A 27,542-nucleotide genomic window follows, 5' to 3' on the forward strand; every position below is an offset into this window, starting at 1 on the left:
ACTGTTTTTTCCACATGCTTGCTTTGCTGTGCCTGTCTACTATGTTCGCTACCTGGGACAGTAGGTGGATAACCATATTACTACGGAATTAATATCCTTTTATAACATACCTTTTAAAATATAACTACTGATTTTAAAGAGTAATTACACAAACAGATGCTAATTGAAGCTGCCTAATTTCCCCCCTCGTAAACTGCTCTTTTTAATTGGTTGCAACTTTTGACAGTTTAACCAGTTTTCCTTCTAAGTAAATCCCCTAGGCCACGTGGCCTCAGCGTCGCTGCTTTGTTTTCCCTTTCTGCAAAGACCCATTTACGAACTATTTCTGGGAATAACAAGGAGGAGAATTTCTTTTCAAGAGACCTTAAAAAAAAACCTCCCCTCAGCGAAGGAGCCAAGCCACGAGTAAACACTTGGTGCTCTAAGCCTGCACGGATGTTGCATGGGGAAACTTTACATAATCAACTGCTGCAAAAAAAAAGAAAAAAAAAAAAAAGAAAAAAAAAAAAACCAAACAAACAAAAAAAACAAACAGGAATTAATGCAGGAGATGACATCCCTGCCCGCCCGGAGCAAGCTGCCAGCTTGCTGCTGTTTCCCTCAGTGCCAGCCAGCGCACAGCGAGCGCTTGGCCCCTCGCAGCTCTGCTCTGACGGAGACTTTCCAGCAAAAACAGGAGCTGGACTTGATGATCCTGAGGGGTCCCCTCCAGCTCGGGATGCTGTACGATCCCCTAACACCTCCCAGGTTTTTGGGCAGCGCTTTAATCTGCTCCTCCACAGAGCGGCCACGCCAAGCGGGCTGCGAGGGCCCGAGCGGCAGGGGAGGGAGGGAGGCGCGGCGCGCAGACAAAGGAGGTTTTTCTGCTTTATCCCCGCACAGCCAAACGCTGAAAGAAAATAAAATAAAAATTAAGAATGAAAAATCACCCAAGTTTCGACGGCTTGGGAACAGCCGTGACTCAGGAGCGGGGCCAGCCGGAGTTATTTTTACACCCGCGGAGGGCGGCAGCCCCCTTCCCCCTCCTCCCCTCGGGGCGGCTCCGAGCAGCTCCTCGCCTCAGGTAGCGAAGCACCGAGCGCACCCCTTTTCCTTCCGCTTCCTCAGGACGGAGAAAAGGGGATTACAAAAAAAACCAAAAATAAAATGAAATAAACCGACCCCCCCAGCACGGCGGGGAGCCGCGCAGGGGGGGGGGGAAATCCAGCGGGGGGCCCCTCGGCCACCTCCCCCGCTGCGGGGCGCGCAGGCGCGGCGGGCCGGCGGCCGCCATTTTGCAGCGTCAGGCAGCTGCGCACGGGGGCCGCGCTCCGCGCCCGAGGGGAGCCGGCGGGGCGGGCGGTGCAAGGCCAATGAGTTGAGGAGCAGCCGCCGCTATCGCTGCTGCTGCTGCCGCCGCCCGGGTTGGGGCTACGCCGAGCTGGGGCTCTCCTCTTGATAGATAGACAGACAGACGGGGCTCCCTCTTTGCTAGCGACAGCCGCCCGGCCGCCTCCCCCCCCCCCCTCCGCTGCGCCGTGCCCGCACCATGCCGTCCGTGCCGCTGCCGCCCAAGGAGAGCAACCTCTTCAAGCGCATCCTGGTGAGCCCCCCGTCCTCGCCGCCTCCTCCTCCTCCTCCTCTTCGCTTCCTTCCTTTGTCTGGGGCCCTGCGGGATGGGAAGGGGCTGGCTCGGAGGAGGGAGCCCCGGGGGGTTGCGGCCACCCCCCTGCGGGAGGCTCTGGGGGGACTCCCCCCCCCCGGTGCCGCCTTCACCCTGAGGGGGGTTTTGGGGAGCCTCGGGGCCGGCCGGCAGCGGTGTGGTAAATTTGGGGGGTGATCTGGGAAATTTGGAGGCGGCTCGGTGGCTCGGAGCATCCTGGCTCGTCCTCGGGAAGAGCCCGAAGTTTGAGGCGCGGTGGCGCAGGGGACGCGCGGTGTCCCTGAGGCAGCCGTGGGGAAAGAAACGCCTCGGCTGAGCCCCGGCCGTCTCCTCAGCCCCTCCTGGGGAAGGAGAGGAGCAAGGAGCCCTCTGCCTTGCTCCTGAGCTTCTCAGTGTGGTCACAGGAGACTTCCAGCCCCGCCGAAGTTGGGGATTCAGTGCCGCCCGGCCTGCCTGCGGGCAGAAACCCACGCACCGCAGCGCTAACCCGCTGGCAGCCACCCGTTTATTTCGCTATAACGCAATTTGTTAGGCTGGTTTCAGTGATTCTGCAGGTGAGGAATGAACGCTTTATCCCCCAGGAAGCTGCTTTATCCCCCAGGCTCGCAGCAAGCACCGTGTGTAAGCCCCTGCGTGCAGCCAGCGCCTTTCAGCAGGTATTTCCCAGCTGCCTTTCCCCTCCTTTGGGGGGGTAGCATGGGATTTTTTTTTTTTAAAAAAAAGACTTAATGGTTCTTAATGGTGATTTGTTGCTTACTGCATGCTCATGGCATGCATCTTAGTAAGTCATTCTAGCACTCCTCTCTGCTAAAAATAAGCGACTAAGATTAGAACAGTTAAGTGATTATTCTTACTAGTAGCAAACAAGTTCACGGTAGCAGTCGCTTCTCAACTTTTTCAAATGAAATACGAAAAAGCTCTTTGGTCACCTGCCTTTTGTGTATTAAACAGCAAAACAAAACGGGGGTTCTTAGGCAAGGAAATCACAAACTTTCACTTGTTAGCCTATCAGTTTGTATATTGATACTTCTTGAAACTTAATTTCTTACTGTTTTTTGTAGGTAGCTTGGACTTTTTCTTGGTGTTTTCTTCTTGGAGCAGTAATACCTATGTAATCCAAGTTGAACCTTTTGGTTTCTTGACGTATTCCAGACTATTTTAGTACAGTTATACTACAGCTCTCAGTGCTAAACGCTCTTCTGTAATTCAAGTAGCTTTTGCCTACTTCAGCACTGCTAGAGTTCTTGAAATCGCTAGGGCTGCTGTGGACATCTTAGAAATCAAAAAAGATTTATATATTGCTGATGTGGGAGGCTGTATAATAAGACCATACAAGCGTGTTGCAATTTAACCACTTGGAACAGATTTGTGGTAACTGTAGTCATACATTAAGACTAATTTTACAAAGGCTACAGGGAATTATCAGCTATGAAACGGGAAACTCATCTGGAGAGCCTGATAATTACTGAAGAGTCAGTCACTTTGTGTATGTAACGTGTGAGACAGGTTATCAGCAACGTGAACGAGGTGCCCCTAAGAGCAAACCTAGCTGACACAGAGCTGCCCAAACTAGTATGGCCTCACGGAGTTCAATGTAAGGTGTGAAATCTCCTCAAGAAGCTGAGTAAGTAGTCTTTAAGGCACATGGCTTTGTATGCCAGCATGCTTGATGGTACTTGAACAAGCTCACTTCTAAAACTAGATGCGATGTGATTCCGTAGCTGATAGCAATTGCAGCGTAGGTAAAATCCTAGCGTGTAGGTAATTGCTCTAATTTCTCAGTGTTACTGTAAGAGGTAATGCTGGAGTTCATTTCTCCTGCTGTCCTGACTTCCAGGTCTGCTTGGTTTCTTAAGCCTTGCTTCTGCCTCTTCTGCAGAGGCTTTTCCTCAGACTCCGTCTGCTGGAAGCCACGCTCGTGCTTACAGGTGTGACATTGCTTGGGAGGGAGGGGCTGTGCTGCTGGAAGCTCCTCGGGCTGGCTTCTCAGCCTCACAGAAGGCGTGGAGGGCACGTTCGAAAGCTTCCTGGCTCTCCCTTTTATGGGAAGAGAGAGGCGTCCATAAAGAAGACTTAATGCAGGAGTGCTGGTGTGTTTCTTGCCACTTAAAAATCAGTCTTCAGCTCCTGTGACATGTAAAGTAAATAGGGCAGATGCGACCTAAAATAAACACGATGTGTGGTAACTTGAAAGTGCTTCTTGTTAACATCGCCGTTTAGTCATGTGCATTTGAAGTTTATTTCTAGTAAGCTTAGGAAACTTTTTTGTATCATCTATTTAAAACCAAGTTTTAAGCTTGCTTTCCAAGTGCGTTTTAGTGTAAGCAACCTTGAGTCCCGCACCCCAACGCACAATTTAGTACCGAATTATAAATTAAAGAACCCAGATTATAAAATAAATCTGAAAATTAGGATTAAGGTTTGCCGTTGTGGGATTGAATCAGCTCTGTCTGGACGGAGTGTGTGGCGCTGGTCCTCACCAGGTGTTTAGAGGAAAGAGGAGGAGTTGTTGTGATACCTTCATGGCTTACTTGCTAAACTGGTAAGTGTCCCCTAATAACTGGTGGTGTCCACCTGTATTGGACAACATAAAATACCATAAAATACTCCCTGCTGTTTGTCTCATGCCTCATGTAACTGTGGAAAGTGTCATGCATTTAAGTAATCCTTTGATTTCCTATTGAATGCAACGTATTGTTACATGAAATAAGGCTTGCTGCTTGAATTGCAAATACGTTTCCCTTGAAGAAGGGCTCGCCTGTTAATACCTGATCCTGTAAGGATGGGGCTAACCCTCTTATTAGGAACAGTTTAGCCACCTACTTGTTTGATTTCAAGTAATTAAATAGAAGAAATTTAATTTGAACTTTTTAGCAGTGACTTGTTACTGCTTAGTTCATTCCCATACGCATCTTCCTTTCTCCTTTTTTGTGAACCAATCTTAGAAACTCTCTAACGCGCCAGCGTCTGAGGAATTGCTCAACTATGAATTGTCTTTTGTTCCCCGAGCTCTACAGTGGTCTTAGGACATTCCTTCTGTGATAAAAGATAAATATTTGAGTGTTTGTAGGTGTTAAATTAATTCTCAGTCATTAAACTCGAAGACTTCTTTTCTGTTTGTGTAGTAGTAATGGGTTATAGACATGCAAATAGTCAGTTTCTTAGTAGCGATGTGGGGGAGTTGCCACAAACTAATTCAATAATTAGGAGGCTGTGATGGTAGGCTAATTAATGCCTCCTAAACTGGCTGACAACGTAGCTGAGGTGGCCGTTGTCATCCCCTTGTGGAGCAGGGGATGCTTGGGGTGGCTGCTGGAGGCTGGTTCCTTGGTTCCTTTACAGAGGAGAGCACGGAGCTTCCAGTAAAAGCCTCCTGGTGTGACTGGGACGCCTGGTTTGTGGTGCAGCTCTGGGGAGACAGCATAGAAAGAAGGCTGCTCCCTTGCTCTTAACTTTCCAGAGAGGTGGTGAGGATCCCTGGTCTCAGCAGGCTGCTGAAACGCTAGGATTGCAGGGGATGGCTGGTAAGTGTCAGTGGGGCTTCTGTGAGGGAAAACCGTGCTTCACGCTTGTTAGGGACTCGAGGCGGAATAAATCAGAGAAGCCTGGATCCCAAATGCATATTCCTGTTTTAATTTTCCGGAGGAGTTTATGAGTGCTGTTGTGATAAGGCTCATAAACGAGGCTTCTGAGGAATGGTGCTGGCTGTTCCTTCACAGTGGGATTTCTTGAAGGGTTCCTGTATGGATAAGGAAGCGTTCAGAGTTGTCCCACTGTGTTTTGTGCTGCGACTTCCTTAACTGTTCTTCACTGCATTGAACAGAGCAGCTGATGAGCAGTGACAGCAGTTGTACGAAGCTACACCTGGCAGAAAACCTGAGGGCTGTCTGAAAGCACACGGGAGTAAATCGGGTCATAGCAGGTAATGCTGCTCGTGTGGATGAACACGTTATGCTCGGAAACACTAATTTAATGTGGACATAGTGCTGGCTGTGAGCTGGCTTACCCTAAGAGCTGAGATTTTTAGGGATTTGGGGGTTCTGATAAAAAAAACAGCTCCCTTGTACAGCAGCAGGGAGCCAGTGAATCCGGCGTCATGCCTTCCACTCTGGGCTGAATGCAGATTGTGTTATGCCACCACTGAGGGCTGCATCTTCAACTCTGCTGTTGGCCTCCTCCAAAGAAAGCAGGTATTAAAACCGAGCTTTGCACCTTTTCCAGCCTATGTCTATTTCACGTTTTAGTAGAAATGGCAGCTACAAAGTAGCAGTTGCCGAACACAAAGTTCCTAGCAAAAAAGTAGTTCATCTGCGGAGCTCTTTACTGCAAAGATGTAAGAGCTGCCAGAGGTTTTGAGGCACTGGGTAGGTTCATGGGGAGCAAGTCCTTTATGTAACTTCTTATTTTTTAAAGCCTGACACTTGTGTGTGTATCAGGTCCCACAAAACACCGATGATGGTTCCAGTTGCTTACCTGCTCACAGAGGCAGCTCCCCTGGCTTGTGGTGCGCCCGCTCAGTCCGGGCTCTCGCTAACCACCCTGCGGTTTCATCCCAGGAGACGTGGCAGGTTGGTCTCCTCAGCGCTTCTGCCCAAAGTGCAGATGAAAAACGAGCGTAAAATGTGTGGCTGGGCTGCCCCTTGTCTCATTCCTAGCATGCAGTTGTGGTTCCTGTTCTGCAGAGGCATACCCTTGCTCGTAAACTAAAGAAGCTCTAGCAACTCAAATTGTGGTGAAGTTACAGGTGCTGAGTGCCTCTAAAGATGAGCTCTTCCTACTGAATGTTCTCTTGTTTCTGTTTTTTATTTATTCATTTATTGCAGCAAAGGGAGTCCCAGTGGTTCAAGCTGTACTGAGCATTTGTGCACAGCACTGACTGAGACTTGATCTTAATTTATTTTTTTTTAATCTGTATTTTTTGCCATCTGTAGATCTGAGCTCCTAGTGGGAAAAGCTGGTTTAAGGATAAAACACTGCTGCTTATGGAGAATCGTGGTAGTAAAAACTTAAATATTACGGTGACCTGAGCACCTTGGTGTTAGTGCTCTATCTGATGCTGGCTGCTCATTCCACTGAGGCCTGACTGTGTTGGTGCCAGAGAGGGCTTGTCCCAGGACTAGAGACTAGGAGGCTGTGAGGATGGGAGTTGTACTGAACCTTCTCCTTGCCCTCAGTGAGCTGAAGCCTCCTCATGTGCAACCCCACTTTCCCCATTTTGATTATTTGTTTTTTTTTGTTTTTTTTTTTTTTTGTCAGCATTGCAAAGGAGCCGGGCTTTGTGTGATACAAGGGGTATTTCCAACTCAAATTCTGAACTCTTTCACGGCTTAGCTGGATATCATTCGAACAAGATAGTGTGGGACTGGCCAATAACTTAGTAATTAGTTGGTAGCAGAGGAGCAGTGTATGCAGAGTGCTGCCCCACATCCCAGTAAGGTGCTTAGACTATTTCATCAGCTGCAGTGGGAAGCATCAGATGGCCCCTCAGATGCTGAGGACACTTCTATAGAGGTACGATAAAACAGTAAAGGCTTCAAAAGGTCCAAGTATTAAGTCTTATGTTAATTAAGAAGAGTACTGGCAGTGAGCTGATCGTGCTGCGTTTGATTGTACTTGGTTTGGGTCAGAAATGGGAACTGGTAACTTGAGCAGCCACTAAATGCCTGTCAGTTCCCCAGAAAGGATGCTGCTGGAATCAGTCAGTGCTAACTTTGTGTTTTCTATCCCTGAATTTAATTCCCATTGTGGCAGGGGCAGACTGCCAGTGCAACTGGCCTCCAGCATCCTCTGCGTAGGTTTGGATGTCCAAACCTTGTCCTTTTCTCTTGCTTCTGCTGTTGCACATTTAGCTCTTGGGTTCCTTCCTTCTGCATTCCTCCCCCATCCATGTTACACAGCAGGCACAGACTGTTTAAAAAGTAGAGGATGTAGACACTGAAGCATTAAGAATATAAGATTCAAATGTTGCTTGGGTGAATCCTCGAGTTTTGTAGCAAAACCCTAGCAACAAGAGAAGATTCTGCCTGGCAAGAAGAAGGCTGGAACTTTCTTCAGATTGTGAAGGGGTTTGCAAGTGGGATGTACGGATCTGTTGGAGAGCACTTCATCAGTACTAGGGAAGGGTAATTAACTTAAAAGGTGCTCTTCTAAGTGCGAGGCTGTCCGGATTCAGCTACTTACAAAGAGCTAAACCGTGCTTAAAGAAAACTTCAAATGCTCACCATGGGACCAGTTCGTTGGGATTGAACTGAAACTTGCAGCTTGATTACAGCCACAGACCGTCTTAAACAACTTCAGACTTAAAACATTTATATCGACCGAAGAGGTATGGTTGCTGTGCTTAACACTTCACCACCTTCTGAGTGAAGAATTTCTTCCTTATGTCTAATGTAAATCTTCTCTCTTATGGTTTAAAACCATTCCCCCTCGTCCTGTCATTGTCTGCCCGAGCAAAATGTTGCTCTTAATCTCTTTTATAAGCCCCCTTTAGGTAAAGGGGCTCTCCCCAGAGCCTTCTGTTCCCCAGGCTGCACACCCCCAGCCCCCTCAGCCTTCACAGGAGAGGTGCTCCAGCCCCTGCTCACCCTCATGGCCCTCCTCTGGCCCCGCTCTCCCAGCCCCACACCCTCCCTGGACACAGCACTCCAGGTGGGGCCTCAGGAGGGCAGAGCAGAGGGGCACAATCCCCTCCCTGCCCTGCTGCCCACCCCTCTGGGGGTGCAGCCCAGGACGCAGTTGGCCTGCTGGGCTGCAGGCACACACTGCTGGCTGCTGCCCGGCTTTTTGGCCACCACAACCCCAAGTCCCTCTCCTCAGGGCTGCTCTCAGTGAGCTCTTTTCCCAGTCTGTGCTCGTGGCTGGGATTGCCCTAACCCAATTCCTTACCCACTGAATGCCCCACCATCAATCCATCTCTCTCCAATTTGGAGGCCAAGATGTCACGTGGGGCCATGTGGAAGGCCTTACAAAAGTCCAGGTAGATGACATCAGTCGGTCTTCCCTTGTCAGCTGCTGCAGCCACCCCATCACAGATAGCCGCCAAGCTGGTCAGGCACGATCCACCCTTAGTGATATTTTGCCCTTTATTTGGTTGTCACTTGAAAACGGCTTCTGAAATAATACCACATCTCTTCGGGGTGTTCGGGGCCCTTGGGACACGGAGTAAGGAAGGGAATCAGAGCAACTGCAGTCTCTCTTTGATTATCCAGCTGAGGTTTTATTTCTGATAGATGGCTCTCAGGAGCATGTGCTAGTGTCTGAGGAGCAGAACGAGATGTTCTTCAGCTGTGAAATTGCTGATCTGTGTATTAAACTCCAGGATGTTAAAACCCGATCTGTTTTCCCAATACAAGACTGTTTTTTTTTCTTTTTCCCAATACTTTTTTTTTTTTTTTAATTGTGGTTACCTCCAGGGTGCTGTGCCATTTGACCTGCGGTCAGAGGCACCCGTACATAGCTGGAAGCATCTGGAGCGATGTCTGGTGTGGTTGTGCAGCAAACCCTGCAAGTGGATTACATCTCTGAGGTAGTGTTGAAGAAGAGAATAATCCAGGATGAGATGTTCTTGGAAGGATGTTACCTTCTCTGGCAAACATCTGGTAGCAGAAGCTCTGGATAGTGTTTTGGCCTTGCCAGAACCTCCCTTTGAGGTTTCAGGGGATCACACGTTTGTGATCTGGCTTTAGTTTTAAGCAGGAAATAATGGCTGTGGAAGGGTGACAGGAAGCCTCACGTTAAGCACAGCAGATCAGGCTCTTCCTAAAAACAAGTGAAAAAACTAAACCCACAGCATATTCACTTGAGCTTTTGATGTACTGGAGGACTTAATTCAGTGGGAGGGATCCTAATGAACACAGCTGTATTTGTCCTGACAAGCACAGAACTTGAATCCTCATGGAGACATCAGGTTTCTCACCTATGGACCCCACCAGGTGAGACAGCACCATACAGCATCGCCCTCGGGTCCTGCCTCCTGTAAGTGAGCTGCAGGTGGAGCCCCGTGTGCTCGCTCATGCTGTGAGAGGAGGGGGTTCGAAAGCAATCCTTGGGGTGCTGCAACACCCTGGGCTTGTCGATGTGACCAAGTCTCCAAGCATTTTGGTGTAGACGTTGATGATGAGCGTTAATAACCGGCATTGCTGAGCAAGGTCCTTTCTCTTATTGGCATAAATCTACAGATAGCAATCTATAGCCATCAATTTATAGCTTATTTACAAACACATACATGTATTTATTTAGGGGTGAGGGTGCTGGGAAGTCACTTTCTGGCAAACCAGCGAGGCCCATACCATAAGCAGGCTGGGATTATGTAGCTTCAGCTCTTGTTCTAGACCCAAGACTGAACTTGAGGAAAAAAATATCAGAACAAGGATAGTTGATATGATTTCTTCAGGTAGTTGATCTGTCTTAAGAGCACCCTTGACTCAAATTTGTGTTGGTCATTATGATATATTTGAAGTTTTACTCAGTGTTGTACAAGTTGTAGAGTCGTGGATGAGCGCTCGCCGTTCTGTTACTTCTTCAGGAACACGTGAATAAACCTGGAAAGCATACCTAAAGTGTTGGTATTTTCTTATGGCTCTTTAAAAACGGTACTAAACATATTATGTTGAGAAAGGAAAAAGAACAGATTAATGGGGGGATTCCCCAGTCCCTGAGAGGGGACTCCAAGGCTTGTTGCAACCTGGGTGATTTCAGATAAGGGCATGGAAACTAGTTCTTTGTTGAGAAAATTTTCAAATCCTTTTTGCTCTTGGTGTTTAATTGCCCCAGTATAACTCCTTGCCCCTGGTGGAACCCCCTGGCCATCCTGCCAGCAGTCAGCCAGGCGGAGCAACCTGATCCAATGTCGAGGCTGGCCCTTTTTGTCTTGAGGGGTGATTTAGGTGACCTCCAAAGGTTCCTGCCAACCGAAATTGTTCCTTGATTTAGTCTCCAGTTAATCATGGTTAACTACAAATGTCCTGAGTTTCAGACAAGTAACTAAAAGCCGTCTGCAGCTAAGCCTTTTCCCATGGGCTGGGGGAGGACTTGTGCTTTGCCACCGTAGCTAATAACCCCGAAGTGAGCATGGGCATGTTTCCGTGTTGCCTGTGCCCTGAGAAGCAACGTGATGCATTACAGCTGCAAAGGAGTCGCCACACACCGCGTTTCCTTAATAGAGATTTTTACCTCTGTCCTCGAAGATTGATGGAGTGGAAGAGATCTGTTAGAGACAGTCAAAGATCAAAGTATGTGACCGAAACTGCATCGTTTCTCCTTGAAATAACCATCTGAATTGGAGCAGGACAACACACCTTGTGAGCTGAATGGTGCCAAGTTAAGCTGTTTCCTTAATTAAAAAAAAAAAAGGAACATATTTAGCTGACCATAAATCACTTTCATGCTTACAGATACAAGTGTGCCTTAACTGGCTTATGTACTTGTTTTAAAGCGATCAGCTTTAGTGATCCAAATGACTACAATCTAACTGGCTTATTAGCATGAGCTAATGTCTTCCAAAGAAGAGGAGGAAATAAAGTTCACTTGTATTTTTTTCAATTTTTTCCCCAGTGGAGCAGCATTATTTGTCAATTTATATAACCATTAGGTAAATGGTACCCAAAATAAATTTAAAAGTAGCTTTTAGCTGTAATGTTCCAGCTACTGGTTAGTTTTTTAATGCCCAGGTAAATTATCTGTATATGTATTTCTTTTGAGGCTACAAGAGGTCTATCCTACTTGAAGGTTTCTCTTTTTCTCCCCAAAGCCTACATCCGTGACAACCAAAGTCCAAGTTTTTAATCTGGAGGCCACTAGGGAAAATGGGATGTCGAAAGAAGCATTTGTGTTTTTTTTTTTTTTTTTTTCATAGTGACTCTTCTCAGAAGTTCTGTGGAGTCAAGTTATCTAACTTGGCTCGCTATTTTTATACTTCAGTGCAAAAATTCACAAAACACTGCTACCTGCCTTTCCTGTTTCTGTTGAAAAGGAGCGGCCAACTTGGTCCCAACAGTTCAGCTTCAGTGGAGACCATGAGGCAAAGCACCGGCTGCGTGTGAACGAAGGCAGAGGCTGTGTTGAGTGCTGAAAAAAGGCAATGTAATGTGAACAGCCATATACAGCTACAGCTTGCTAGTGACCTGATTACGGAAATTACTACTGCGTTTCTACTACCATGTCAAGATACTGTTTTAAAATGCATTTTGGTAACTGTAATTCTTTGTTTTTTTTTCTTTTTCAGAAATGCTATGAACAGAAACAGTACAAAAATGGACTCAAGTTCTGCAAGATGATACTCTCTAATCCCAAATTTGCTGAACATGGAGGTAACTGGAGCTCAACGTTTTCTTTTTGTCATGAGTTTAAATGCATGGTCAGTCTATTCTATACTATTGAGAAAGAATGGAGCCTGTCAGTGAGCATAATTCTGTCCTTGTGGCTGAATAACACTCTGCATCTTCAGTCGTAGTGCATTCACACCAAATGTCCCCACTAGCTCTTAGTCAGAAACACTTTTTGTGGTGGGAAGATCAAAAGGTATGGTAGAAGCATGCTTCATTGAAGTTTCCAATTAAAGTTTCCTTTCTAGTTTTCCAGGTCAGAGTGCTAGTGTGGTTTTTAATAGCAAGCCATCCCTTCTTTTGAACATTGCATGAAGGTATTCTGCCAGAGAATTAAAAATCTTGCCTTTTTTGTCAAATGGATATTTTGTACTGCCAGTCACATTGCTACTTGGTGCTAGGACTGGCCTGTTCTGATAAATATCCCAGGAAACTGGGCAGGAAAATGTTGGTTTTATTTACATCGCTCAGAACTGAACCATCAATAGGACACCCTAGTCCCAGTGGGTTACAGGATTTCTGTTGCATGGCTCAGGGAATACTTCTTTTGATTCAGTGAATTTTTTTTTTTGGTCTGCTCGTCCGGCAGCCTAACGTTCTGAGTGTGCATGTACTGTGTCAAAACTATTTTGCTTTCTGACTTCATCAAATCTTGGCAAAATGTTTGACTAATCTTCCTTTCATCAGTGCCTGCTCCTTCTTGGTTGTCTTCATTACTTTCCTAGAGCTAGACGTACAGTTTTTTTTAATTGCTTCAAAATTAGAGTGGCCTGTGCCCTAATCACTTACCTCTGCTAACACTTGTGTTTTTATAACCTCTCACTACACGTTTCCATGTCTTTTCTGCTCTAGCTGTCTTAAACTTTTCCAGGACAGCTAGCTGCCTTGGCAGTCCGCATACTACTTGGGCTCTGAGCCACTAGTGGCTTTGAAGCTTGGGAGCAGAGCCTGGAATGAACAGCTGAAGCAGAACTAAGCCAGTGAAATGATCTGATGGGAAGCTGCACTGTTGTCACACTTAGCTTCAGAGATAAAGAATTAGAAAAATTTAGTGAGAAGGTGACAAACAGATGGATCGCTAGGGCTGGACGGTTACGTCCCTGGTGTGGGAAGGTAGGAGTAGCTTGCCCTCCTTCACGCAGTGGGGATATTCTCTTTCAAGCTTCCTGGTGTGCTGTGAGGGTATCATTCTGGCTTGGTGTTCCTACAGTGTGGATGTAGGATGGCTTAAAAACAAAACGAAAGGGCTTATTTGGGGTTGTCATTCACTTTAGGTGTACTCTTAAAGAAAACTGTTAGAGACAGGTCTATCAATTAAAGCTCAAGCAGGCATTGTAACAGACCTTGAGGTCGTGGGCCCTTTCCATTAACACAGGGGGGAAAAGGTTGCAGTTAGAGGACAAACTGAATACAATGTTGAAAATGAGACTAACAATCTTCTGGCAGTGGGTAAAAATAAACAGTCTCTTATTCAGCAGGCAAAACAACAACAAAAAAGAACCCACCCATGAATCTGGATGAGCTTTCAGGCACAGTGCATGCTTACATGCAGCTTGTTTCCCACAGTGTCTCTTGAATGCAGGAAGAAGAGAAGCAATAGTCATGCAAACACATTATTTGGAATCCTCTGCCTCTCAAAATCCTACTACTTTGAGGTCTTTTACCCCCAAAGTACTGCAGCAGGAAATATGGTCCTCTGAACTAATGTTTTGAAAGCAACCTTCAATAAAGGAACTGACAGTGACAGATTTTTTTTTTCTTACGGTGTGACACAACCTAATAAATTTCTTTCATGTTCTGCCTACCCGGAACTTTAATACATAAAGCTGAGCCCTCTAAAATTGTTTCAGCTTATTGCAAACTCACTTATGAACGAAAAAAATAGATTTAACCAAAGCTTGTGTTGTCCATGTTCATCCCATCTGTATGATGCTCTGCGAAGGTCTTTTAAGACCAGTTTCAAGAAAGGAAATGCCTCCGTATAACAATCTTCAGCTGTGTTAGGCAGCTATTCTGATCTAAATTTATCATTTAATGGGGAACTTTTACTGTGTAACAACTTCAAAGGATATCTGCATTGTGAAAACGGGCATATGGGAAGTGAGAAACATAAGTATATGATATTTCTTACAGAAACGCTCGCTATGAAAGGACTGACCTTGAACTGTTTAGGGAAGAAGGAAGAAGCATATGAGTTTGTTCGTAAAGGACTTCGTAATGATGTAAAGAGTCACGTCTGTATCCTTTGTAATATAAAACCTGATCTTTTTTTGATGTCTTCTCACTCGTGTGTATGTGTATCATCTTATTGCTGCATCAACCCATACTTTTGAAATACATAATGTGGTCTGTATATAGAAATCTGAAATGAAGCGCGTATCATGAATATTAATTTGTAATCACATACTTGAAAAAAAATACTTTTTTACTTTCTCCAGTTTTACAGAATCTTTAAGAAAAGTAAAATGCCTTTCACATTTAAGTCTCTTACAAAAAGACCATTTGCGATGCTTGCTTTCTGCAGAAAATAAGCACAGCGTGTGAAATCTGGCCCTTTTCTAAAGTTTTCTTTTTTCTTACTTGGGTATAAGAAATGCTGTCTAGAGGTGCTATGAAAATATCTATTTTGCTACTAAATTTTACATAGTTGTTTAGGTCATTGGTGACTACCATTGTCTTCTAAGCTTGTCTTCCAAAAGTCTATACCTGTGAAATATGTCAGCTACCCAAGAACTTTTGTTTGTTGTGCCACAGGTAGGAGCCTACTTTAAATTTGCCTTATGTATTCTATGTGCACGTCAAGTCTATTCAGGGGCAAGTTTCCCATTAAATCTTGTTTTATTTTATTTTTTTTTTACTATCCAAAAAAAAAATCTTCCATGGTACCATGGTTGAAAGAAACCCTTTTTGATTGCTATCTGGCTAACACAAAGGGATTTCTGTTTATGCCTATGGTAAACCTCCAGGGAGCTTGTGGTTGCAGATCAAAAAAAACCCCATCACAAAAAATAAAAAAGGCAAACAAAAAGACAACAAACAAAAAGACTCGAAGCATATGGAGGACATTAGAGTTTCTAGAGAGATAGTGTTGAAGAATCAAATGTAACTTGCTCCTTCCTGATCTAAAGGCTAAATAGGTAAGAAATACCAAAGCAATTTTAATCTGTGTAAGAAGTCTTACAGCTTAAATAGAGGAGCAAAAGAATCTGGGCAAGTTTGGATAAACAAGTCTCTACCCTTAAATCCCACTCTGGAATTACTTATTTATCAGCAACCCTAATTCTTGTTTGTGGCACTCTTAAAATTGTCTAGGATCCTTCCTCTCCAATGCTGGAGGGCTCACTGGAAGAGTTGGTATTTTTTCCAGTCTAGTTTGGGTTGCATGGGATTGTCAAAGAGATACAAATATATTTTTTTTAAACTTATCTGGGAAGTTTTTGTAGTGGATTTTACTGGATTTCTCACTGTTTCACTGACTCATCTTGCTGTAAGGCGACTACAAGTATTATTTTTTGTATTCTGCATTCAGAGAAAGTGTAAATTTACCTGAGTCCTCCTAGGCACAGAAGTCCTTTTCTTTTTTTCGTTGCATCCCTAAAATCAGCACTGACAAAGCAAGAAGTTGCCACTTCTTGCATTCAAGTGTGTTGTTGTAGCTCTCGGTGAATCCTCTCATAAGTCTCGAGCAAGTCATCTGTCTGCAGAATTACTTTTCTACTGAGCAGAGGTTTGCTGCATAATGAATTCAGACCAGGCATCGAAGGTTTGTCACGGTATTTCGGTTGTCATCTTTTGATGTTCTTAAGGAATAGCAAACATCTTTTTATTACCACGCTGTGAGAGCAGCTGACGATCACAGTGTCACTGCCCAAATAGCTGATTCTCCTGCTGGTGGGGCTCTGGTGTGTGTGTGTGGGGAGAGTCAGGAGAAAAAGATGTATTCTTGCCCTTGGGGAACCTGGATCTGAGGCTGAGCTCCTTAACAAAGGTTTCTTTTACCCAGGGAAGTGGTGGAGTCACCACCCCTGGAGGTATATAAAAGACGTTTAGATGTAGAGTTTAGGGATGTGGTTTAGTGGTGGACTTGTTAGAGTTAGGTCAGAGGTTGGACGAGGTGATCTTGGAGGTCTCTTCCAACCTAGATGAGTTGCAATGTATCTGTGTATTGTTTTCTTGCAGTAAGGGGTAAAAGTCGTCTGTGCTTTTAAAATAGCACGTGATAGAGGATGATTGAAGTACAGCCGGTCACCTTAATGTCCTCATTTGTTTAAGGATGAAGAGAAGAAAACTTTAATTCTTCTGCAGGTTCAAGTAGTTTCTCCACTGAGGTTTGGGGAAAAATGGCAACTGTAAGACTACTCAGAAATACAGATGTTTTCTTGTTGAAATACAAATGAGCTCTGAGCCTTTTTAAATGTAATTTGAATCAAGGCTCTGCACTTATTTCAGTGTACAGTTTCAGTAGGTGGCACGTTAGGCTTTCAGGACACTTCAGGAACACGTTCAAGACTGGCCAGAGCTGTGTGCTGTATAATGAAGTGGTAGCGTTGTGCTTTATTGGCTTGTACCAGCTGTCATACTGTGTTTGGAGTCTGCCGTTGTACAGACTTTGGTTCCCAAGGAGCTGTGCCTTGCTTTCTGTGATTGCTTGATGAAGAACGTGATTTATGAGGGATTAAAACAGATTACCAGTTGGATCTGGGAACAGTAACGATGCACAATAAATGGCTCGAAGCATCGTATCTTAGTCCAAGGAAGAACAAATTATTTTGGACTCAACAGTCTTGCTGTAGGCAGGGATCAAAATTATCAGCGCTTCATGAGGCTACAATTTGAAGGTGCTGCATTTAACTCTGATTCATGTCCCCAGTACTTGAACACAAATAGGCAAAGCAGGATTTACAGAAAGCAGCAGCCGAGTCAGACCGACTTCAGGAACTGTTTCCAAATCCCATCCCCCTCGGTGGAGTCTGACATCCTTATGGCAGCAGCAGCAGCTCTGCTAGCAGTCTCAGAGCGGTATGGGAAGTTCTTGTACCATTCATCTGAAGTGACTGGTGTTCCAGAAGAAACATAAACCAGGGGCTCTTGTGTAATTGAAGTTTCCCTCAGACTCCAAATTCTTACCATATTTTTCTTTCAGTTGAAGTCTTCCCCTTTGTTCTTCCAACCTGCTTTCTGTCTTATTGTCTAGAACCCACTCCAGCACTTGAGCCTTTCTAAGAAAGGAGGAAGTTCTCTTTGAGTTTCTTTTATTAATTTGAGCAGGTTAAAGCACCTTTTTTTTTTTTTTAATTTTTTTTTTTCCCTATGCCTTCTCCACTTAGCTGTTTCAAAATGCTTGTAACTTTGGAGGGAACACTTGCTTCTGTTTCAATTCAGCAGAATAAGAACTGATAAATTTTTTTGGCTGTTGGCATAGATAGCTCACAAGGCCGGAACTGCAAGCGGGGGAAGGATGCATATACCTTTTCCCAGGATTTGTTGGGCTTAGCTGCTTCAGAGGCACACGGGAGAGCCTCAGGACAGAACTTTTGAGTCACCTTTGATTTGAAAATCAAGTAGTACAGAATTACTGCTGTGGAAGATACTGCCTCAGCGAGCTGCTGGTAACCTGAAGTAGCAAATAGAAATATGACTTGACACAATATACTTTTAATATAGCTCCAGGAGACAGATGTAAACACACAGTGTAATGTGTTGCTATGACACCTGTTGGTTTCATGCTTTGAATTCAGAATCTTTTCACAGTTCAGGAAAAAAAAAAAAAAAAAGATGCTTGGCAGAGAAGTCTATTGAAATGTGCAAAGACACACTATGATGGAAGTCTGAGATGCTGAGAATCCGACAAAGGCATTTAGTGCCCAGAAATGTTAAGATTTCCTTTTATCAATAAATGAAAGGTAGCTCTATTTGTCCCTTCCTGTAAAATCTGGAGACTACTTGAGGTTGCAGATAGGCAGGTGGGGTAAAGTAGGACTTGTACACCAATTGTATTGTTTAGAATGAGTCACTTCTAAGGATAAAAATTCCTATTGTAGTCACAGCAGTGTACTTTAAGCAGTGCATCTCTAGGAATAACTCTACTGCATTATTCAGTCTTTAAATCATTTATTTTTTAAAGTTTTTAGTCTGAGAAGGGTGATGGTCTTCAAGGACACCATCAAGTTATTTGGTCTGTAACACAAATGCCCTGCAACACAAAAAATTACTTTGTGAAAATTGTGGATGTGTCTTCCTTAACTTGCATTAGGTTGGCACGTCTATGGTCTCTTGCAGCGTTCTGATAAGAAGTATGATGAAGCCATCAAGTGTTACCGGAATGCGCTCAAGCTAGATAAGGATAATCTGCAGATCTTGAGAGATCTCTCTCTGTTGCAGATCCAGATGAGGGATTTAGAAGGATATAGAGTAAGTATTCTATTTAAACTCCTCTTTACTACTGCTAGTATTCTCTTGTTATGTTCCGCTATTAATTCTTTTATTGGTAGTAATTCAGTTACTACTTGGTTTTGATATTTCAAACTAGAAAGTGTTTTGGACCATTGTTTTGGAAAGTATGAAAATGAATTGCAGCAGAGCTCCATGTAATATTGGGAGCAGATCCCAGAAGTAAGATTATTCTATTAAAATTTGATTAGTGAATCACCTTTTTAAAATTCTGGCTGTGAATTGATTTTTCATTAAAATACCGAATATAAAAAGGATAAGGCTTAAAGCTTGGCAAGTGAGAGTACTTGTGTTATTGTGTAGTATTGCAAACAAGGTTTTGGTTGCATGTACTGAGGGTGTTCTTTGTTAGAAATACATTCTCATGAAACTGAACGTTGTTAGATTGTGTCGTAAAAGCGAGCAAAGAAACAAAATAGCTCTTCTGGTTTTGTGAGGAATTTTTTCTTTGTTATGACTTGCAGGGTTTTAGTAGGGCTTATTGGATTAGAGATGCCTATCCTGTAAGAAGTGCTTTTGCAAACACCAAAAAAAATAATCCAAGTTTCCTCTGAAAGTCTATAGAAATCAGTACTACTTACATTGTCTCAAGAACAATTTCAAATATGGATAATGGCGTGTTATATGACATGTTTTTATGGAAAGTTGTGAGATGTGTCACTGCTGGAAGTGCTTTGAATGTATCCTGAGGGCTTTATTAAATAGTGATTGCTCCCTCCACCAAAAGGAACAAAAACAACCAACCAAAAAAAAAAGCCAAAACCCAAAACATCTCCACACCCTAGGTTTTACTGAGGATATGGGAAACTTTTGTCCCATGCAGATTGCTTTCTTGAATCCCAGTACAGATTTTATCACAAATAAAAACTTTAAATTTGTGTAAGAACTGAGTCAGTGGTTTCGAAATAGCTGAACTGATTTGGCTGCCAAAGGGAGAAGTGTTGCTTTTTTGTCGTCCTCTTCCATCTGAAGGAGAGGGCTGGGTTGTGGGTTTCCACATCAGTTGATCTACTTGACCGAACGTGTAGAATTTGCTCAGGGAAGAGAAACAGATAACAGAGATGTGGTTTGGCTGAGGAAGGGAGGTCAGAGAAGCACTGCAGCAGTGTAAGTATCCAGACCTTGTGCCTGGGCATGAGTGGAGTAGCACTATTCTTTTAGATTTTTATGAATTGTGCCGTAACTCCTATATTTAGACTCTGAACTTTTATGACAGAAACATGCTTCTTTTCCATATGCTGTTAGAATTTAAAAAATAGTCTAGTTCAGAGCTTTTCAAAGATCTTTTGAATTGTTAGCTGTAGTGGTGATAGACCGTGGTAATGATGTAGTAACTCTTAACATCCTTTTTTTTTTTTTTTTTTTTTTTTTTTTTTTTTTTTTTTTTTCCAAATGGCTTTCCTTTTACTCAAGGAGACAAGATACCAGCTACTTCAGCTGCGCCCCACACAACGGGCTTCCTGGATTGGATATGCAATTGCATACCATTTACTTAAAGATTATGATATGGCCTTAAAACTACTTGAAGAGTTTAGGAAAACCCAACAGGTAAGACATCCTATTCTAAAAAAAAAAATAACACTTTGGGTATAAGAGACAGTCTGAAGAATTCGTTCTTCGTAATTAGGAAGAACTAATGAGGAAGACATTTCTGTTATTTGTGGAGTCATCTTCTATGAACATTTAGCTCCTGAAAATCTCTTCCAGGAGCTAGCAGCTGATGCAAATTATGCAGGATCACTTGTTCCCTGGCAATAAGCTGTTAGGGTCGAAGAAGTAAGGGTAGACCAATGTGGAATAACTGAGTAACTTGAAGTCTGTGAGACTTTTAGCTAAAAGAAAACCGGTGATGATGCTTTCCCTTTACAGTAGTTAAAACTTCAGAAAATACTGTTTAATATTGGATTTGTGCATATATGCCCTCTTACCATCTCCTACCATAATATGGGTATCGTTACACCTCTACAAAGAACACGAAAATAAACTTCTTAATTTTGTTTGCATCTGTATATTATTCACTTAAAATCAGTGCTTGGTGTCAGAGCTGCATGAAAGCAGAGTTAGAAATTCTTACGTTTGAGAAGATCTGGTGTTACTGAAACTTGTTGGAATACATCAAATGATACCATACTAAAATCCCCAAGTATAACATTTTTTTAAAGAGATACCATTCACTTCTGTTATTGGTAACTTGGAGTTACGAAGTCTGAATTAACATAACGGTGGATGAATTAAATATTCTCTAACATAGGAAGAAAAAACATGTTTACAGGGGTCTTCAACTTGGTAGATGTGCTGGAAGTATCATGCACAGGTACTAAAACATTGCCTGATCTATAGATTGTGATTATTTTTGTGTTTTTTTTGAACAAAAATGTTGTATCTTGTCTAAGATAATGGCATTTGAGTTTCTGTCATGCTGACAGGAGTGGAATAACTTGGGAAAAGCAAGTTAGTAGTTGGTAAGAGTGTTTGTGTCTTGATTGTGTATAATGCGGTCAAATATAAGACAATATAAGACATTGTAAGCCAGGGATGTGTAGCTTGAAAGCCAAAACCAGTAAACTGGGTCATCTCTTATGAGTCTTTGATAGCCAAAGTTATGGTTCTTGCATGAATCAGCAGAGCCCTAGCTGAGTTTGATGTTGCAATTAGAAATAATATATAATAGATGGGATGCTGCAAATGATGGACTGTCAGAAAGTGAGGCTCTCTAAAGGACCTGGAGGGCTTAACAGTTGTGTTGGCTCATTGGAGAGAACGGAAGTGATACTGCTCATGTTGTTGTCTTCTCTAAAAGATTGTGTGTGAATATGCTGGTCTGGGGGCAGTCACGGTGATACACTCTTCAGTCTAGTGAGACAGATTCAAATACCATCTGCTGTAGATAAATGTTAAATCAGTTGAGTCTGTTGAAGTTACCACAGTCTTTAAAAATAAATCAATAAATTCTGAGAAGTTCTCTGGCTCTGATGCCATTTTTTAGTGAGACTGGAAACATTTGGGAAATTTCCGTAAGACAAGAGTTTGTGCTCGAATGATACAAACAACGTGAACTGTTCAGCTGTTGCTCAGCATTATACTGATCACAGGGAAACAGCAGAAAAGCTGTTTAAGCACTTGAGGAGAGAAATATACCATGAGTGTTAGACTATGTGAATGTATAGAAAATCAGTTAGGTCAAGCCTTTCCTCTTTTCTGAAATCAGTAGGTGAAGTTATGTAAGGTATTGTGACTTCCCCCAAAAAACATCAAAAATAAAGATGACCACATGAGTTTCCACTTCTCTTTCAAATAAAGTTTTGTGCCTTGTGCTTTTGTGCTTTGCTCTGCGAGCTCACTGAGATGTGCGGGCTCACACAGAGTGCAGCTGCTGGAAGTGAAAATTGTTTTGGGTCCAGAATGGTTGGGATAGCACGAGGAAAATCACAGTTCAATTTTGCCATGTTTTGACTCTTCCACAGTAGTTCCCAAATGTTCTGTTTGTGCAGTCCCTGGATGTTTAACAGTCTCGTACTTAAAACGGTTGAGCCCAGTCTATTCCTGAATCTGAGGAGATGTACATCTTGCTTGCTTTACTTGCCAAATCTCCCTTCTTGCCCTGTAGTTCGTATTCACTCAAACTTAATAGATGAACTCTTATGACTTGATGGAATATTGCACGTCGCTTTGATAAAAATGGTGGTGGTATTCAGTGTTTAAAAGGAAGGGTTGAAAAATTCAAGGGTTTCCAAGTCACTAGTAAATGGGAATCCTGAGCAAGCTGATGCTTTGGGGGAGTTTTATGGTAACTTGTATTAGGCTTCAAAGCATTTCCCCTTTTTGATTAATGAACAAAGAAGCATAAAATGTTACGTAAAATGCTGCTGTCATAATAAGTGGTAAATAATGGCACTGTAGGGTGATCACTGTCATTCACTTGGATTACTCGGGCAGCTCTGTCCATTCAGATGTGAATTAACACAGCCAAAACCAAGCGGTAAAAACTAAGAAAAAGATCAAGGAGCTGACGTTTTAGTGATTGTAGGTGAGTATGTTAAGGTGCAGTATTACACAATAACCGAGCTAACCCAACTAGAGCTGTTGCCAGAAGCAGCACTGTGACGTCCTGTGTGCTCCCACTGCTTCCTTGGGCAGCACTGCTCAGCCCGCGGAGGGCTGGCTCAGGAAGCCCAAGTGACAGAAATATAATCACTGTTTTGGAGGATTGATTGGCTGAACTGAACAACTGTGAGGTGAGAGGGGAAAGGAAGGGGAATAATAGAGGGAAGTGAGCTGCCTCTGTTGATCCAGGCTGCGGTTAGATGGGTTTAGCTTACTGTAAAATTGTCCCTCGGGGCAGGCTTCTGGGTGAAAAGCAGAAAAGACCCCTATTTCTGAGAAGAAATGGGCAATTTTCTCTATAGAGCACTGATTACTGAGAGACCAAGATTTTCTGATTATCTTTTTCTTAAAAAAAAAAAAAAAAGAAAAAAACAACATGGAAAGAATAAAGGACTGGAGAAAATGCTGTTTAGTGAAAGGTGGAGATTCCATTTGTTTCCTGCAAGCAGGAAAAGAAAAAGTGATTGTAGTACAGTTTAAATACTGATTTTGGGGAAGAATGATAGCTAAAAAGATTGCTTAGAAAGGAGAAACAAGGACAAGTAATAGCTGGAAACTGAACAACAAATTGAAATGCTACATCACTTTTTGCCACTGACGGTTTTATTCTAATGGTTGAGTTATCGTTGGGAATGGTGAATTTTCTGTCTCCTAGTCTTTCAAGATCTAGATCAATGCTGCCTGCCATCTGGAAGCTGTAAATTAGCCAGATGCACAATATTTCAGTCAAAAACAGGTTATGAGGTTGAATGCAGAAATCACTGCAGGAAATATGACAGCCTGTGCTGTACAAATTAAATCAGATGATTTAAGAGTCAGCTCAGAGTCAGAGTTTTAGGAACCGAGGTGTAAAACAATTACGCAATTTGTTTTACTGTTGCATGTCCCATTTTTCCTTTCTTCTTTTCCAGAGCAAAATTTTTATTCTTAATTTTTATTTTATTCCTAATTTCTGCATCAGGCCCACAATTACAGATATGGACAGAAAGCCTCTGGAGTTTTGGGGTTCTGCTCTTAGGTATGTTTTGGCTGCATCTTGTCACATTCTTCCAGTGACAGTTATGCCAGGGCATCTACAGTTGTAAAATTGATTTTTCTTCTGGTCCAGGAGGAGAAATTTCTTCTGAAACAGCTGAATTGAGTTGAAGAGAAAGTTGGACATCTCGTGTACAAGACATAAAAACTCTTCTGGGGGGAGGGAGGAGTAAAGATGTGCAGCAATTACAATGGTGTGTGGGGAGGCTTTTTATGGAGTCTGTTATTTTTAAGACAACCTAATTATTCCGATCAGGAACTGTTTGAACACAAGCTGTTTGTCTGCTGATGAATTGCATGTGTAAGTGATCATTAACCTGATTAGATTTCCAAATTCTCTCTAGAAAGGAGCTTTTCCAAAAGTACTTTTAAAATTGCTCTGAGAGTGACAGTGAGCACAGCATCTTCCTGTTGGATTTGCCCTATATGCAAGAGGGAGTTCATATGACTCTTTGGCATTTCACCATTTCTTTTATGTCAGTCCTGCCAGGCCAGAAGAGGCTAACTGGCATCTGCTTCTTGTCCTCGGTTATTTTTTAAGGTTGTTGGGGTAATTTCTTTATATTTTGAAGGCCTACAAATAATTCATGAGATGTCAAAAAGCTGTCCTACTTGAGAAACTTAAGCGTAAGTGCATTGCATAGAAAGGGACAATATTTATAGAAAGAAAATGAAGGAGAAGGAGGAATTGAAATGGTGCTTAGCAGCTTTGGTTCTGTGGTGTTACAGTAATGCGAAGCAGGAAGGCACGCTTGAGGGCTTAACTCCTGTTGCATGTGTCAGGTCTGTGAAGCAGTTAATGCTTTCCAGGGAACAACGTTTTTGTTAGCAATTTCTGATGTTTAATATGGATAAAATTGAGCCAAGGTAGCAACAGAAATGGAAATGCAGATGGAGGAAATACCTTACTCTTCTCTTAATCAAGTATATCTTGCTAGCTGCTGACTCGAGGATGTACATGGTCTGATCTTGTTTGTTCCATTAGCCATCGTTTGCTTCTTCAACAATTAAAATTAAATAAATAAATAAAACAGCATTTGGATGCTGTTACTTGCAGCCCCCGAACTGATGTTTGTTGTCAAATATACACTTCTTTACGTGTTATTTACTTTCGGTGTGTTTCAGAGTATTCCTTTCAACAAGGGAATATTCCTTCTTAAAAATATACAATACTGTAAAAGCTGCCTCTGAAAATTCAAGTAGTATGTAAACAGGAATGTCAAATCTCAAAATGGATCTGTACTTAGAGAAGAGCTGGATATAGTAATTTAGGACAATATTCTTTTAATATGAATGTTAATTTTAACTAGTTAAATGTCTTCGTTATTGTTTATTATGTGACTTGGTTCTTTCAAGAAGACAGTGGAAAAGCTTTACCCAGGGAACAGCAAAGTAATAGTCAACCATTTGGTGACCAGTGTGACTTACAAGTGTTGCTTGCTCAGGAAGAAACAGAGTATGTAGTGTCATGGGAAAGAAAATCAGTAACCATTTATCAAGCTCAGCTGCCTCTTATCTATTTTTATTACAGAAAAAAAAAAAAAAACATTTAGACTGTAACTGTCCTGTCTTCTACAATTTCATTATCATCAACTGTTGTATAGATCTGCTGGGCCTTGTCCGTAGCTCCTGTATTTGGTCTCTGAAATTTTTGCAGTTTATTTGTGATTCAAGTGGCTTCTGTGTATAGTAGTGAAGAGCCCTTGCAATGAAATGATCGTGATGACTCTGGGAAGACTTTTCACTGCCTGAGTACACTTGAAGGAGTTTTCCCTAGAAGGGAACGCGTTTCAATATGTCATCCTATTTCAGTGGCCGATGTATCAGTGGAAAGTTGGATGGCATACTAGTTCTACCATAGCCTGCTGATAATTTTCCATGCTACTGGCAGCAGACCTCAAGAATTATCTGTTGTTTGAAAACACTCTTTGCATTGCTTGTGCACTGTACTTTCAAGGGGATTGGAGTCTAGTACAGAGAGTATTTGGTTAGAGAGAAATAGTGGAGATCTTCTGGCTGGAAAAATCCCAGTTGTCAAGCTGTGGCCAGTGTTTAGACAGTTTGTTGCTCTTTGGGAAGAGTTTGATCCCAAATTTTTGGTGTATTGAAATGCAGTATTGTGATATCCCAGCAGCCTGCTACCGAACTTAGGTCAAAATGATTGTGGAGTACCTGAGTCCTTCAGAAGGAATGAGATTACTGACATCTCTGCAAACCTGATTGAATTGTACGAGGGAAGGCAAGGATTCTGTTTTTAATTACCTGGCCACAGTGGTAGAGAAAAGTGAAATACAGGAATTTCTGAAACTATTTTCTAACATTGGATATCCTGAGTGAATTTAATTTGATTGGGAATATTGGGAGCTTTACAATTTTGAATGCTTGGGTGGGTATGTGAATAGACTTGCTACTTTCCATTTACTCAATCCTGTATTCTGTAATGTTGCATAAAGCTGAAGTACAGGTAGATGGCATAAGCTAACTAATCTATTGCTTTTTGTTCTCCCCTAGATTCCTCCAAATAAAATAGATTATGAATATAGTGAACTGATTTTATATCAAAATCAAGTGATGAGAGAGGCGGATCTATTTCAGGAGTCTTTAGAACATATAGAAACATATGAAAAGCAAATATGTGATAAATTAATAGTAGAAGAAATCAAAGGTAAGTCCTCCTTCTTTCCTCAGCCAATTTTGTTCTAAACTTTCGCTACAGGCTCAGATGTGGTGAAGTGTTAATGTGAAATCTTTAAATTATTTGAGACAACTAATATAGGGGAACTGGTAACACAATATTTACAATTTTGGGCTCAATAACTTTTGCTATTAAAGTGGATACTGAATGTGGGTAGCTTAACTTGGGTTGACAGAGGAATAGAGGAGATCTCAGAGGTGATTATATTAGTGTATACAACATTAGCTTTTTATAAATAAAAACTAATATAACCCAGTTTTAATCTAATGAAGAACATGGTGTTTGTAGTACAAACACTGATTCCAAGTATCAAATTGTTTCCTTCTTAAGCTTTCTAGTCCATTTATCTGTATTACCTGCCCTCAGTGAGTACTGAAGTTGACTTTTTTCATTAAAAACGACCCACAGTGCTCTCTGGGTTTGAAGGACTGAGTTCTGAATACACAGTCATGTAGTGTAACATAATGTGTATTCTTCAGCTGCTCTTTGCTTGTGCAGTTGCGCTGGGTTGACCCTGCTCAGCAGCTCAGTGCCACACAGCTGCTCATTCACCCCCTTGCCTTGCAGCCCCCCATATCAGGCAGGAGAGAATATCTATAGGTAGAGAAAAAGTGGAAAAACTTACGGGTTGAGATAAAGACAACTTAAGGGAAGAGGAAGAAATAATAATACAAAGGCAAACACTCACTGCATCCCAGAAACAGACTGATACCCAGCAAGTCTCCAAGCAATGACCATCTGCCCCCAGAACTTTCCCCATAATTCTTATTGCTGAGCACAATATTACACAGCTCTGGAAGGAAGCATTTGTTATTTCTTTGCAATAATCCCAATAGCTGGTTTAAATATGCATGTGAAGACAAATAAATAATACTGGTTTTCCCAGGTGCTGAATGCTCCAAATTGTGCTGAGCTATGGTAACTTCAAGTAGCAATTATAATATACAGTAAATGCCTTTGTAAAAAGTCTTTTTCAATATCTGGGTATGACTGAACCCAATTTTATATATCTTTTCTGTGAACTTCACTGCCCAGTTACGTGTTTTCTCATATAATTCATAGTTCTTTATTGCATTGTTTTTAGGTGAAATGTTGTTGAAGTTGGGAAGACTAAAAGAAGCTGGTGAAGTATACAAAGAGTTAATTGAGCGCAATGCAGAAAACTGGTATTATTATGAAGGCTTGGAAAAGTCCCTACAACCTAGTAAGTTAAGATACGCATTGGAAATAAGTATAATACAGAATATGCTTTAAAACACTGTTTGGTATATTACAGTTTTAGATGAAAAGGTTT

General features: G+C 42.4%; 1 protein-coding gene across 1 annotated transcript in view; it reads left to right on the forward strand.

Annotated features, from left to right (window-relative positions):
* The first annotated feature begins 1,336 nt into the window (after nucleotides 1-1,336).
* NAA16 (N-alpha-acetyltransferase 16, NatA auxiliary subunit) overlaps nucleotides 1,337-27,542 on the forward strand; it is a 62,382-nt gene continuing 36,176 nt past the window's right edge. The window contains exons 1-7 of the mRNA XM_032196484.1: nucleotides 1,337-1,582; nucleotides 11,865-11,949; nucleotides 14,098-14,202; nucleotides 18,218-18,375; nucleotides 19,828-19,962; nucleotides 26,065-26,218; nucleotides 27,333-27,452. Of these exons, the coding sequence (XP_032052375.1) occupies nucleotides 1,529-1,582; nucleotides 11,865-11,949; nucleotides 14,098-14,202; nucleotides 18,218-18,375; nucleotides 19,828-19,962; nucleotides 26,065-26,218; nucleotides 27,333-27,452 (811 nt within the window). The 5' untranslated portion in view covers nucleotides 1,337-1,528. The remainder of the gene's footprint in view (nucleotides 1,583-11,864; nucleotides 11,950-14,097; nucleotides 14,203-18,217; nucleotides 18,376-19,827; nucleotides 19,963-26,064; nucleotides 26,219-27,332; nucleotides 27,453-27,542) is intronic.

Source organism: Aythya fuligula, chromosome 1 (genome assembly GCF_009819795.1).
Source record: "Aythya fuligula isolate bAytFul2 chromosome 1, bAytFul2.pri, whole genome shotgun sequence".
NCBI lineage: Eukaryota > Metazoa > Chordata > Aves > Anseriformes > Anatidae > Aythya > Aythya fuligula.